This window comes from Cryptomeria japonica, chromosome 5, assembly GCF_030272615.1.
Source record: "Cryptomeria japonica chromosome 5, Sugi_1.0, whole genome shotgun sequence".
NCBI classification, from domain to species: domain Eukaryota; kingdom Viridiplantae; phylum Streptophyta; class Pinopsida; order Cupressales; family Cupressaceae; genus Cryptomeria; species Cryptomeria japonica.
The window spans coordinates 437,145,376-437,161,091 of record NC_081409.1 but is presented as its reverse complement, the minus strand read 5'-3'; the positions used below and the strand labels follow the sequence as shown (position 1 = coordinate 437,161,091).

General features: G+C 37.0%; 1 protein-coding gene across 2 annotated transcripts in view; it reads right to left on the bottom strand.

The window, feature by feature from the left end:
* Positions 1-615: 615 nt before the first annotated feature.
* The window catches only part of LOC131060598 (histone acetyltransferase GCN5), a 123,286-nt gene continuing 108,185 nt past the window's right edge, over positions 616-15,716 (bottom strand). The window contains exons 11-14 of one of the 2 annotated variants that reach the window (XM_057993893.2): positions 1,713-1,806; positions 1,309-1,450; positions 1,155-1,223; positions 616-949 (exon numbers count right to left, since the gene is read on the bottom strand). In XM_057993893.2, the coding sequence (XP_057849876.1) occupies positions 1,157-1,223; positions 1,309-1,450; positions 1,713-1,806 (303 nt within the window). In that variant the 3' untranslated portion in view covers positions 616-949; positions 1,155-1,156. Of the gene's footprint in view, positions 950-1,154; positions 1,224-1,308; positions 1,451-1,699; positions 1,807-15,716 lie in introns of those variants that run through there. The other variant, XR_009110397.2, reaches the window with a different exon arrangement.

The window sequence follows — 15,716 nt, the reverse complement described above, 5'->3', positions numbered from 1 at the left end:
CAACATTAAATGTTAAGAACATCCAGAAAAAGTATACATGTAAATATGCCTAGAAGTGAATTACTTTAAGAATTTCTCTCAAAATGTAGCATTAACTGCGAGGAAAGTATAATCTATGGCACTAAAATTAATCCCACATCGAGAAGGCCCAGTTTCTAATTAAATGGTTGTTGTGGATGAATATTTTTGCTTTCTTGGCCTCCACCCTCCTCTTTGGTAACTGTAAATCCAACAAAATCTCTTCCTACAAGCTTTTACAAAGATGTTTTTCCCCTCAAGTTACATATTGGAATTGCTTCAATAACCGTGAAATCCTTTCTATTGAAGATTTTCAGAGGAGAAACATGATTTTGATCAAGTATTTTCTAAATGCAATGGCTATTACGATATTACCAATTGCAACTTAGTACCACAAATACATTTGCTTGTATTAATCACAACATTTAACAAAGAAAGTTGTCTTTTCCGCTTTGCAAAACAGTCAAGGTCCTTCTCTGTACTGAAGCCTTTCCTACAAATGTTTCCAACTTGGATAAACCCTACAAGTACTTTGTACTCCACAAACTACATGTGCTAAGCAAAGCCAGAAGAAAACACAAGGTCAATAGACAGACATCATACAAAACAATTGAATACTCGTGAATAAATATTACATATTATAGCAATTACATGATCTCTCCCAGACATTTATCCATATTCGGTATTCCTACCAGTTTAATAAAAATAAACAATAGAGATCTAGTCAATTTCAGGCTAACAATTCTGAGTACCCAGAACAAATGGCATAGATTTTATTTTCAGCTTAGTACTCAAATGCTATCCCCTGCTTGATGAGAAAGACAAGATTAAGCTCATCAGCAAAGAAGTTTTCCATCAGTAAATATGCAGTGGTCGCTAGAATCAGGTAGACAATCCCAATGATCTCATTAGAACAAAGATTACCGCAGTCCTGCAACGGTACAAGCCAAACCATATGACATCAGCCCACTCCACCAGAAGCTTTGCTAAAATAATTTGCTCAGAAAAACTAGTGCATGTACGCATGTGTGAGTGGATATCTTTAAACTACTCTCAATTAGGAAGGAAAATAGTTATCTACAAATCTAAAAGTCATATACAGCACTCCAAAAAGTGCAATATTAGTATCAACTCACCTTTACTGCTGACACTTGTTACTAGCCTGAATTCCGGCTTGAAGCTTGCTTACGAAAAAAATATCCAACCTACAGAATCATTGCCTCTACCATTATGCCTCCACGATCATCTAAGAAAATTTTTATTCTATACAACATTCTTTAGAGCACTTACTTGTTTGAGCATTTATAATAAATTGTTTCAGGAGAATTGTAAGTTCGTGCATTAGCAAACATTCGCTTGACATCCGCAACAAACATGTCCAAAGTTATATAATATTGTTCACTCTCAAGGCGCTTCCACATAGTTTTCAAATCTGAAAAGAATCCAATTTGATGAAACTAGTTATTTAATCAGATACATGCTTTTAGTTTCTTAACGTGAAGCACATCATATGAAAACTACCTCGTAGATAAAATAATGAGTTTTTTAGAACATAGTCATCTGAAATGTTTTATACTCTAGAACTTAAATTAACAAGTTATGTAGATTTGAAAAGTTGGAATGTTTCCATCTATGCATGTTTCCAACTTTTGCAATATACACAAAAGAAAAAAGTACCAACTTGCAAGCTTTACCCATAGGATCTTTAATGATATCATAGTAGTCAGGCACATCACGGGGATCTACCGGTTCCTTGAATGGCCAAGCATCAACATGCTCATTCATAGCCTGTTAAAAAGCAGAAAAGATATTTATCATGAAGCACATGTCTCCCACTAGCAAGTAAAAATATAAAATCTAAATCATTTTATCGGGTTATGTAATTACTAATTACCAACAAATTTATTATTCATAGAGGTGATTATAGTATTTTTATGACTGTTTACTATATTTTGTAGTTGTCTGATAATATCATTACAGAATGGTCTCACATCATCTTTGTCAAATAATATAACAGTCCAAGACTATGGTAAGTAATTGAATCGATGCCATATACCAATAAAAAATGCAATCAAATGTTTACTGATGTGCACAAAAAATTACTCCATACCCATGAGAACTTAAATGCAAGTGAATTTGTTCTGCGCAATCTATTCTTGTTATGCTTGTCCTACAAGAGATGTGAGGTAGCCAAGCATTACCCCACACCAGGTGCACCCCCAATCCAAGCACAGATTAAGTATGCACAAGGTCGGCCCTCAAGATCGTGGATCTGGTTGGGTACCCAGGGTATACACAAAAGAACCTTTGACCTCTTTTTAGTTAAAAACTACTTTTTTAAATGAAAATCTAAGTTACCGGGTCCCTTGCCTCTAACCCCCGGGTCCCGGGCCAGTTCCCCCTGGGTCCTGGTCCTGGGTCAGTCCTCCCTGGGTCCGGACAGAGTCTTGCAAATTCCCTGTGGGTTCTTCCTTGCCGGACCCAGAGGAACCCGGGAAGAATTCGGCGCTAAAGTGAAATTTGTTGACTTTTTTAAATCATTTTTTAATGCCAATAAAGCATATTCGACCCTCCTAACCCTAATTTGATGACTTAAAACACTAAAAAGGTAAAAGCAACTTCATTTGTGCACAATAGAATGAAAATCATAACTTCTTTGCTCCATTGCTAAACTTTGGTTTTTGCTTGCCATTTCTCAAGGAGAGTTGAAGATTGATTGTTGCTTGTTCCTAGCTGGTTCTTTTGCTACTCCTACGCGGTTGCATGTGTAGATTTGTTCTCGAAGGCATTGAAGAGGAAGATTTCAACAAAAGAGGTAGGTTTTTTGTGGTTCTTTTGTTTTTTTCTAAAATTTTCCTTGCATTTTTTTAACAAATTGATTTAACTCTCTAGTTTTGTTTTATTTCATATTTTTTCATTTTGGTTTGTAGAATGGTAAGTGCTTCTATTGCTAGAAGTGAACCCCGTTATAAAACGGACCCAAACTCTCCCCTTTGGAAATATGGGGAAATGGTAGAACAACTTCCAGGTGGAGGAGGTTTTCTTTGGATTTGTTCTCATTGCAAAGAACCATACAAGAGCTCATACAGTCGAGTGAAAGCACATTTGTGCTTTATCCCTCACAAAGGCATCAAATTTTGTGCAGGAAAGCCAAAAGGTAAAGGGCTTCTTGCAGAGTCAAAAGTTTTGGCATATATAGAAGAGCAAAGAAAAGCAGACAAAGCAATTGGGAAAGAATCTTCTCATCCTTTGGTAAACAGTAAGAGTAAGACTAAGAAAGGATCAATGACCTCTCCATCACATGTCAATCTTGAGCAAATAGAGAGCCATCCATTCTTGTCTATACCTCAACAACAACCTATTCCATCACATAAGAGAGTTGTGATGTCCCCTTTTTGTTGACATCAGTTCTTTAGTGAGGATTAGCCTATTACCCTGACCCTCGTAGGCTAATGGGATTTGTTAGAGGGTCTTTTGAGGATTGGTATCATCCCTAGTGTTCAGAGTGCTTCAGTTTGGTCTTTGTTTGGCATCATTCAGACATCATTTGCTCTACTTACTATTTTTACTAAGTCTTGGGATGTTAGAGATGGACCCCTGCTATTTTTAGTAAAAGGGGTATGGTCATATGCAGTCTCCTCATGTTAGCTCCCAGTTCAGACGGCATTCGAAAATACAGAGTATTCATGGAAATATTAATGTTTAATTGGCTCAATTAAACATTAATTATTTGGAGATTATATTATTAAGTTATAAAATGACTTTAAATTATAAAGCACTTAAATGAGGGGCTATTTATCATGAGAAGGGGGCCAAGTTAATTAATAATTTATGAGCACATAACCCAAGGTTTAATTACATTATTGATGCCAATGAAATATTATAACATTTTAATGTTAATTAAGAGCTTTTTGAAGAAGTTTGAACTTCTTGAGGAAATATAAGTGTGCAAAAGGAATCGAACTTCATTATGTGATTGGAGTTTTTGATTGAAATTTCTCTAGAGCATTGAAGTGTAGAATACCAAGGGTTTCTGTAGGTTTCAAGGCTCGTCGGCATTGGAGAGCATGGCTTCTTCATTGTAACAGCATATAGAGGGTGTGCGATATCATCTGATTATGCTTGTGAGAGTTGGTTTCATTCAAGAGTCAATATTGAGCTGATTGGAGGGTTTATTTCAGAGTTTGTTTGCAGATTGAAAGGGATTATATTCAAAGATTTATTTGCTGCTACAGTGCCCGCGAACAGTGCGCTACAGTACCCATGAATAGTAAATCACTACAGTACCCGTGAATAGTAAATGCTACAGTACTAATGCATTTTAGAAGAGTTAATCTACATAAATTCAAAGGGGTTTGAAGAGCAATTTCAGATTGTTGGAGGCTACATTGGCACGTGGGAATTACCACTCATTGGCACGTGGGAATTACATGCATGTATGACAAGTGTTTGTGTTAAGGACAATCTGCTGTAAGAGCATTTTGGTTTCTTAGAATGCATGCCAAATGTTCATAGAAATGTCTAACAGCTGTAGATGCATATTTCAGACATGCATTGTCATTGAAAGGTTAGTGGTAGGTGTTACATTGCATTCTCATTTAACTTCAGACTTTGATATATGTCCTTTTGAGTTCAATGAATGCATATTATCATCTCTTAAATCAAAATATCAAAAAGAAACCACAATCAGCAAGTACAGAAGTTTCATGACAAGTGTTTGACAAAATTCCTTGAGCATTTAAATCAGAAATTTTCAATCAGATTTGGCAAGGGATATTACAAGAGCAAAGGGTTCATTGGAAACAACTTTTCACAATGAGAGTAGATAGATTGCCGAGGAAGACATAGCTAGATGCATCTATGCTAATGGATTGGCATTCAATGTTGTTCGCTCACCTTATTGGCAAAAAGTGGTGAGATCAATTAATGAGGCTCCAAAGGGGTTCAAGGGCCCATGTTATGAGAAGGTGTGTACTTGTTGGAGAAAGAGGTGAAACATGTAGAGGACTCCTTGAAGCCCATCAAGGAATCATGGATTGAAACAGGGGTGTCCATTGTATCTGATGGATGGAAAGATGCAAGAAATTGTCCATTGATCAACGTTGTTGCAGTGTCCCCTAAAGGGGCAATGTTTTTGAAAGCAGTGGATTGTGAAGGGCAGATGAAGGACGGTCCATTCATTGCTAATATTCTTTTCCAAGCCATTGAGGAAGATGGCCCAAGGAATGTTGTTCAAGTGGTAACAGACAATGCCAAGAATTGTAGGGCAGCTGGGTTATTGGTTGAGGAGTAGTATCAACACATTTTTTGGACACCTTGTTCAGTCCACTCACTCAACCTAATGCTGCAAAAAATTGACAAAAAGGTTTATTGGATCAGAGATATGTATGCTGATGTTGAGGAGATCCAAATGTTCATTACCAACCACCATATGTCACAAGGCATATTTAGGCAATTCTCAAGGTTGGAGCTGTTGAAGGTACGTTAATTTTAATTTTTAAATTTAGTTAAATAATAAAATAAAAAATGTTTAGTAAACCTTTTAATTTAATTTAGTTATTTTGATTTTGAAATAGGTTGTTGAGACCCGTTTTGCTTCCAGCTAACTTGTATTGAGACGACTTATGAAGGTTCATGAGGCACTAGCTGCCATGGTAATCGAGCATTGGAGAATATGGAAGCAATCCAGCAGTACAAGGGCACCAAATGTTAGGAGAATGATACTAAGTGAGCCTTGGTGAGATAATGCTAAGTACCTCCTTAAGTTCACTGAGCCTATATTGAGCATGATCCGTTACACTGACATGCATAGGCCTTGTTTGGGTGAGGTATATGATGGAATCGACACAATGATTGAGAGGAATAAACTTGTCATAAATGAAAGAGAGAGAGATCCAAAAGAAAAAAAATTCAAACAAATACAACAAATCATTGTGGAGAGATCGAACAAAATGACCACTCCATTGCATCTCCTTGCCTTTGCATTGAGCCTGAAGTATTATAGTCAGCAAATTCTTCGAGAGAGTGACACAAGAGTTGCCCCTTATAGAGATCCCGAAGTTGCTCAAGGGTACAAGGCAACCATTCGTAGACTCTTTCCCCAAGATCTACGGCCCAAGGTGACGACTGAATTCATGAGTTTTTCAAGTACAAATGATTGTGGTCTTGAAGCTCTTTGGGACAAGAATAAGGTTGCTGCTCATAGTTGGTGGTACTTCCATGGAGAGATATACCAAAACCTACAACCTCTTCCCATCAAAGTTTTATCACAAGTTCATTCTTAAACTCTTAGATATTAAAAAAAATCTTCTATCTTGCTTATATTTTGAAGTTTAATTTATCTCTTACCTCTCTAATTTCAAAATCTTGATAGGTTGCTAGTTCATCTTCATCCAAGAGGAATTGGAGCACATACTCCTTCATCCACTCAATAAAGTGCAATAGACTACACTCCAAAAAGGCGGAGGACTTGGTCTTTGTACATTCAAACTTGTGGCTCATCACACACAAAGAAAATGCCTACAAAGAAGGGGAGACAAAGCAGTGGGATATTGATCCGGAACATGCCGAGTTGGATGAGTCTATTGCCCACCTTGATGCACTTGGACTTGATGACATTGATGACCATGAGCTACCTACTGATCATGAGATTGGCTATGCTAGTACCGCTGCCAATGCTACTTCCAGTGCCAATGCTAGTGCCACTCCCAGTGGCACTGTTTGTGGTTCTTCTAATCTACCACAGCATATGGAGGATGATGATGATATTTTTGATGACCCATATGATATTTGATCAGTGATGGCTGATTGTTGTAGCCTGACATTATTGTTTTTGAACTAAAACATTAATATGGTGGTGTATTTACTGTTTTGCTATGTTATTTGAACTAAAACTTTAATATACGATGGTGTATTTTGCTATTTTATTTGACTATTAGCATAGTGTTGTATTTTGAACTTAACTATTGCTGCATATATGTATATATTTTTTATTTTTATATGTTTTTGTACTAACGAACCCAGAACCCCAAAAAACATTCTGCCGAACCTGCAAACCCAAATCTCGAGCCCGAACTAGGACTGGCAACTTAGAAAATAATAAATGATACTGTTAAACCTAGACAAACATAAATTGACCTTAAAAATTGAATAGCACCTACATTAACAACACAAAAAAACAAAAGCAAAACTCTATTCCTACCTTTCACTCCTCACTCACAAAGCTCTCTTGCTACTCATTACTTGGGGCTACAAGTATGATTTGCGTTCTTTATTTGACCATTTTTAACTGTTTTGCTGACATTGATGATTGAGCAGCTTCTTGGAGGAAAGAATAATCTTTGGCATTGCAATCAATGCGTAAGTGAATGTAAGAGCTTCTTTGTGTGCAATTGTTGGGAAACGAATCAAAAGTTCCACTGGGCCATCCCAAACATAGGTTTCCAAAATGAGATTCTTGCATATATCAAAGAGCAAGAGAAAGAAAGTGTGGACAACAAATCTTGATGGAAGTCTCATCTTTTATCAACATAGGGATATTACAAGCCACATACAAGTCTATCCTCGTGTAGCTCAAAAGTTCCTTCCTTGCATCCATTTTGAGTGATACCATCTTCAATAGAAGATATCATGCCTCTCCCTCAAAAAAGAAGAAAGGATGCAGTCTCTCGTCATCAAAGTTCTATCACAGGTATTATTTTTAGATTTTCAACTTACTTTGCTTTGGCAACCTTTAGCTTCACAATTTATAATATTTTAAGTTGTAAATTAATATTAAAAAAATGTTATTTTCTATTGACTTTCTCTTGAATCTCAATAGATTGTGAGTTCCTCTAATTGAGCAGAATTGGAGTAAATACTTTTCTATCCACTTAATTCAATAAATTGTTGTATTGTGAAATAGATAAACTATTTTGGTTTATTTTTATCATTTGATATCAAATTATAAATTATTAATAAATAAAAATTGATTTCAAGATATATATGGAGAGGGGTGAGGAAAGCTCTAGAGCTGGTTGAGACAGATAAACAATCATCCTCAATGAACTTTCTTGGAGCTATTTCTTGCTCAGCACAAATTAGTCAAATTGGTTCATCACCTTGGTAACATATAGTTCTAGTCTCTTTAAATTTGCCTTATTGTAGATAAAAATCTTTTTAATTTGAATTTTCTTTTGTTAATGTATTCGTTCTTTTGGCAGGTAGCATTTTGATTTTTTTGTTATTTCATGTCCTCAGAATTGTAGCTCGAACTCTGTCTTGGAATTGGTTGTGTTTATAATTGACATCCTAAGTGCAGGTTCTAATGTTGAAGATGGAAAGAATGGTGAAGTTTTTTGGATTCATATTTAGAAAGAGAGATTAGAGGAGATAAAGGTCAAGGATTCAAGAAATCTTTCATTCAAGTTGTGCAAGTTGGGGAACATAAATGGTACCTAAGTTTGCACATTTTTCTGCTAGAAGCTGTCATGCAGGAGCGATCAACAGCTTGGTTGAGGGTGAAGCATCGACCAAAGGAACAAATGAATGCAGTAAGCCAGATTCCTTCCCAAGAAACTAATGATTATTTCCCCTAATGCTGAAATGATTGATGTAATTAAGAAAGAATAGGAAAGTTTAAAGAATGTTGCAATGTCTTCTGTTTGAATAAAGAATCTCTCCTCTAGGAAATTCTTTGGCAACAACTGGCCTCAGTGTGGTAAAAAATTGGAGATTTGTATCTCTTTACGCAAAACAATTCATCTGTGCTTTTCATGGTTATTTTTAAGAACCCTAACATATAAAAGAGAGACTTGAAAAGGCTTTGCTCCAATTTTTAGAGCCGTTTCTTGAGGCCTTAAAATTTATCCCTTGAGAAGTTGTTACCATAGCTCACAAACTGGCCAAGTACTTGGCCAGTTACCGAGTACTGACAATTTTTTTGGCCCATGAGTACTCATAAACTCATCAAACCTTGTTCCCATTTTTTTGCGAAAACCAATTTTTCCAGCAAGTACTCACCAAAACTTGGCAATTCCACACAAAAAAATTCAGCACAAATTCATGACACAATTTGGACACAGATCAAACATGATTTTGACTTGGGAAAAAACAAATTTTTTGCTCTTAAAAAACTTCCATTCACCCTTCCAGGCAACACAACAGCAAGCAAGCATCGTACAACAAATGGGGAAGATTTTTAAGCCAGGTTAGTTGAATTCTTTGCCTAATCACACATCATACGAATGCATTTTTTCTCCAGCAAGGCCTAATGGCCTCACCAAAACAGCCTTTGGTTGTGGCGGGAACTACACCAAAAACTCTTGTCAGTTAGACCTTCAGCCACATCTGACACATACAATTTGCATATTTAGTTAGTTGTTAACTGCTTTATCAATGCCAGAAAAAATAAAACTGACTTCACATACCAACATTGAATTGGATGAGATTGATCCCTACAATGACTACACCGTGTGCTCCTTTTTACAGAGATGAGATTGTTCATTTTGAAAGGCAAGCTAAGAAGGATGTGGCTGCAGCAGAAGCAAGGGACGTTGGATTGTCATTGGATTACATTGATATCATCATAAATTTAAATTGATTATCAATTAGCAGCTAGCTATTGTATCCAACATCACATGATGATGCAATCTTGTAATCCATATGTATTCAAGAATCAAATCTAATATAAAACACTGCCTCATGGTTTTTTAGACTCATTTTAATACATTTTGCAATTGATTTTTGGAAAGAAAAAAATGTATTTTTTAAGAGATTTAAGTTTTTTTTCTAAATTGCCAAGTCAGAAATTTTGGGCTTACCAAGCACTCTCCGAGTCTGAGTCTGTGAACTATGGTTGTTACATCAGCTCCTACAAGGGTTGAAATCTCTTACCATTTCTCCTCAGTTGTGGTTCTTTATTCTGCATACTTTGTAACCACATAAGGGTTGAAATCCCTTACTATTTCTCCTCAATTGGGTGAAGTTGTAAATAGAGGAAACTAGATATACCCTTTCGCACTTAATTCAAGGGTTCTAATGTCTACCATGCCAAATATTGATTTTTTTGAGGTTCTTGGTTATCAATTTGAAAAAGACAACTTCTAATTAGCATTGAGCTATTGGAGATGCTAAATCATGTTTTTTATGTAAATATAATGGGCAGTTGAGGAAGGATTGTTCTCTTATAAACCACCCAAAAGTTGACTCCAGCTCTACTATTGTCCTCTCTATAGGTAAAGTCTAAAGAAGATAACACTAAGAAAGATGAAAATTAAGGCTTTAGAGGAATCTCCTCCTAGAAATGAATATGAATCTTTTCCTGAATAATTGATATTTTCTCACTTCTTCTCGGCCTTAATTGAAAAAAGTTATTCAGCTTCTGAAAATAGAAAGGAAATTGATCGAGGACTAAAAGGTTCTGAACTTAATGAGATGAAAGGCTCTGCCAAATCTTTGCCTGGGTTCTGTTGTGACCTATTTCACACATCACCCCATCGTAGATGGGGACCCCCTGTTTTCGGGTTTTGTCCTAGCTCTGCAGTTTCATCAGTCCATTTTCTAAGAGAGTTTTGAGTTTGAGTTTCTAAAGTCATCCCGAGCCAAGTTGAGAAATCATGTTCAGAATCATGTATAAGTGTTGTCAAAGTGCTTAGAAGGTCTGAAGGGCGAGGATCGCAATTGCTTTGGCTCATTTCTGACAACTTTCTATTTTTAGGAATTTCTGCGTTTTTTGTTTTGCTTTTTTTTGCTTTTTTGAAAGTAGAATCTGGGTTTTGTTCCTCGAGTCATTTCATCTTTGCCCATGTTGTCAGAATTTGAAAATCTTATCTCTAGGTATTAAAAACAGGGCTTCAAAATTTTGTTTTTTTTGAGATTAGGGTTTTGTTCTTTAGATCATTTCAGTCCCACCCATGTCTTCAGATTCGAGAAATTTTGCTTCCAAGTGTAAAAAGCAGGGTTTGCTTCTTTTCTTTTTGCTTTTTCCCGAGATTAGGGTTTTGATCTCCATGCCAAATTATTACTACCCATGTTCTCAGAATTCGAAAATTTGGTCTCTAAGGGTAAAAAGCAAGTGGAAACCCTAATTAGGGTTTTGTTCCAAAAGATCAGCCATATGATCAGTACCCATGTCTTCAGATTTGAAAAATCACCTCTTTAAGGGAAAAAGCAAGAACCTAGGGTTTGGTTCCAGAAGATGAAATATGAACATGGCAGGTCCAAATGGCAGCATGGCTGATCAAATTGGAAGAAAATTGGCATCCAGAGCAAATTCACCCAAGGCATGGTTAATGACAAGACATCCTCAAGGTTCGCCAAAGCCAAGCATGGAAGCAAGACATGGCATGAAGCTTCAAAATTCGCCTCTGTATAATGTCTTCCAAGTTGGCATGGCAAGGAAAGATGAACTCAAGCCAAGACAGCATGTACAAGCATTGGCAAACTCCTACCATCAGTTAACTAACTCCTAGCAAAGGTCAAGCAAACTCCTACATGTGGTTAAGTATAAGCTAGACATGAAAGACGTGGCCAAGTCTATGCCAAGTCCACCTTGGCAAAACTCCTTCCAAGTCCGCCCTTCCTTGACATGAGGTAAAGATGGCAAAGACTCTTCCAACTCCGCCAAGGCATAAACAAGAATGTCCCAAGGCAATGCAAAGTCTGCCCTTGGTTTGAGACTTCCAAAACCTGCCTAGGCAAGGTTAAACTTGGCAAAGGGTTAATAAAGTCTGCCTATCTTGGCAAAACAAACATGGCACATGGAATGCAAAGTCCGCCCCACTAAGTCTGTGGCATATGCAAGCTAAAATCCGCCTTGATAACGCATGGCATAAGCAAGCTAAAATCCGCTTGATACAGCATGGCACAAGCAAGCTAAAGTCCGCCATGAAGAAGGCAAGGCATGAAGGAATAAAGCAAACCAAGGATGTCCAAGGACCTTGAAAGTCCGCCTTCATCAAGCTGGCATAAAGCATGCCAAGTCCGCCAAGAGGAACTTGTCCAAAGGACTTCAAAGTCCGCCTAGGGAGAAGAAAGCATGAAAGCACAATCAAACATTCCAAAATTCGCCTAACCAAGTGTGTGGCACAAGCAACCTAAAAGTTCGCCTAGACATGGAAGATTAAGGCAAAGTTGAAGGGAAGAAATAAATCTAAGGCAAGGAATGATCAAAGTCCACCTAGGCACATAAGAAGATGAGCAAACAAGGTCTAGACTCCGCCCATGAGATGAAAAGAAAATATTGAAACAAGGGTGTCATAGTGACTTCAAAGTCCGCCCATGTCTAAAGGCTCTCCAAGTTCGCCTAGGAAGGGAAGAAGGTGGCAAAAGATTGTCTAAGTTTGCCTTGGCAAATAATCTTCCAAAGCAAGCACAAGGTAGATTTTGGCTTCCTAAATCAAGTTGGCATTAAAGCTTGCCAAGTCCGCCAAAGACTCATGTGAAGGGGGTATAAATTAAGGATGCATCCAAATCCGCCATGAGGAGAAAATTAAAAGCAAGACATGGCTAAAGGTGGATAAGGAGAAAGCATGTCCACACTTAAGCAAAGTCCGCCAAGGAAGAAGTAGAAGAAAGATGGCAAGGACAAAGCAAGGTCCGCCTTGACTAGACATGACCAAAGTCCGCCTAGGCTAAGGATAAAGATAAAAGAGTTTGCCAAGAAGTGGCAAAGACCATGAAGACATGAAAATTTGTCTAGAGAAAATAAAATTTGGCCAAAATGAATTGTCCAGACACTTTGGAAGTTCAATCAAACACAAGTGGGCTAGGCATAAATGGAATATGTGAAGATGCCTAAGCCAGACATAAAAATTCGCCCAAGACTTGGAGATTAGACAACTTGCCATGGTGAAAGATGAAGAATGGCTAGAAAAAAATAAATTGACACAAAATTGCACATGAAATCAAGGGTCCAATGACGAACGGGTTGGAAAATAATATTTTGACACGTGAAGATTTGTAATATTTTCCAACACTTAGAATTATTTTCAAAGGGAAAATTAGAATTATTTTCGAAGGGAAAATTATTCCAACACAGAGAAATGTTTTCAAAAATTCAAGAATTTTGTGTAATGTCCCCTTCCAGCCAATGATCACTCTTGGTGGAGAATAGTCTATTCAGGAGGCCTATAGGCTATTTTTGGCATAATTAGGGTTTCCATCTTCCGAGAGGATTTTGAGTGGGAAGCAATTGGAGTCTGGGATTTCTGATTGTGGAGTTTTTTTGGGTTTTCAAAGACCTTCACAGTGATGGTACATGCATTGCATTCAGTTGAGGTTTGCAAACTTACCATTTTTAGTAAGTAGGGTCTCAGTAGCACATTTTTGAGTTTTCCGACAATATGACATGCAACTTCATCTAACAACTCTTCAATGGACTTACTATTTTTAGTAAGTAACAGTTGATCCCGGTTTGTGCCCTAACGGAGTCGGGAGTCACTATTTTTAGTAAGTGTGGAAATTTTTATGGTTTCAGTCTAGTCTGGCAACACCGGCTATTTTTGGCAGTTATGTGATGGCTCAGTGACTCAGTTCTATTTCTGGCAGGCATAGTTGAGTTTAGAATGCAATTTAATGGACTTGGTCATTTATCATTAAAGTGACTTAAGTTAATATGTTTATGACATTTGGTCTGCAAAATGGTTTATTAAATATTAATACTTTGACCCAAGTTTAATATTCAATTATTAAATTGGACAACTTACGAAAGAGGGAAAAGTATTCTATTCATAAGATTTTATTATTTCTCCTAAGTCAGGGGTCGAAAAAAGGAAAAGTATTTTGAAATATCACTTGTGGACCTTGGACAAGTTCAAACTTGTCTAGGAGAGGAAAAAATATATCTTGGGCGGCCATATGCTAGTGTAATGAAATGAAATGCAGCGCTCATTCGAGTGAAATGAAATGTCATGTAATGTGGGCGAATTTGCAGGTGTTGAATTTGAATTTCGGTGAGCAAATGTTATAAATAAGAGCTTGGCCTCTCATTTGGATATCTTTGAAAACTTACACTGTTATAAAGTCGGATTGACTCCAGACTTCTTCGAGGGTGAAAACCTCCTAGGGCTTTTTGCAGTTTCGAGTGTGAGACATCACTCCTAGTTGTGGTTCGATTTTGGATTGCTTGTTTTGATTCCTATGGGTAGCGTTTGTTGGAGTGTTGAGTGTGTGGCATCTTCTTCCTCTAGAGGGCGCGATTTTTGGTGAAGAGAGTGGCTTTCATTGCTGGCCGTACTTTCATTGTTGGTCGTACTTTCCTTGCAAGTCGTACCTTTCTTTGTTGGCCGTACCTCTTGGTGTTTGTTGCTGGACGTGTTTGGTGTTCTTTGTGTGGGAGATTCTGGTGATTTTGTGTTCAATAATTTTGGTTTTTGGGTGTGTGCGAATCTCCAGTGTTGTTTGTGCTTCATTGGTGTGGCTTTCCATAGTTTGTTGTGCTTCATGGTGGCAGATTGGTGGAGTTGCAGCAGGTTGTTCTCTGTAACAGCAGTTCAGTATTGTGGTTTTTACTCTCTTGCAAAGCTTTTCCTTGTTCTCATGCTTCTCCTACAGGTCTATGTTTGTAATAGCTTATATTTCATATTAGCTGCCATTTTCATAATGATTCATTGTAAAGCTAAATGGTAGTACCATTAGCTATCATTGTTTGCATCTTATTTGTAATTCCCACTGCACAAGTGGAAGAGGATGGCTTGGCCGCCTTCTATGTTTGTAATCAGGAAGTGAGTTCAGCCCTCCCGCTAAAATACTGCGGTAGAGTTGATTTGTTGTAACAAGTCCTCCCGCTGAAATACTGCAGTAGAGTTGATTTTGTTTGTAATAAGTCCTCCCGCTCAAATACTGGGGTAGAGTTGATTTGTTTGTGTGTTGGTGTTTCTCCTTGGCTGGTTTACTGCCAAGTCTTCTAGTTTTCTATCCCACTGAAAAGTGGACGGGGTTGGCTTGCCACCCAAATTTGTAATCAATTTTAGTTTTCAAGCACCTAACGATCCCCTCAACACTGTATGCTCTCACCCTCCCAGATTGGGCTCTCGGTGATCAGAAAGTGGAGGGTTACTTTCAGCAACATTTGGTTTTCATTTCCTAGCCATAACAAGTGTTGTGTTGAATGTAATTGTGGGAAAAATTGGGAAAAAATTAAGGGGGATATTTCATTTTGGAAATTAAAAGAATGTTCTAGAAGATTCCTGAAATAAGGATAAATTTGAGAGAGAAATAAAAATTTCCATTTTTGGAAAGGTTTAAAACATTAAAACACAAAAAAAATTAAATTAAATTAAATAAAAACAAAAAAAAAACACAAAGAAGCTTCTAAGTTTTAAAACCTTAAACTCTATATATTCTCAACCAGTCACTTTCAAAATTCATTATTTAGGATGAGAATTTGGAGAGCAATTGAGTAGAAATTTTCTCCCAGAGAAAATTGATTTTAGAAGAGGAATTTTGAAAAAGTGAAATTTTTCTAAGTGTTGAAGTCAAGAAATTAAGTGTTTTTTTCTGATTTTAAAACAGATTTTCAGAATTGAAGGTGAATTTCAGTTACAAAGAACAATTTCAATGATCCAAAATATGAAATTCACTGAATTGTTCTATTATCCTGTCTTATTTCTCATCAAATTTACCAATTTTTGAACCAAATTCTTCACTTTCAGTCTACTTTTTCACAGAAATTTAACCTTTTAACAGGCTGAAAATGAAATTTTTAGAAAAAAAGGTTT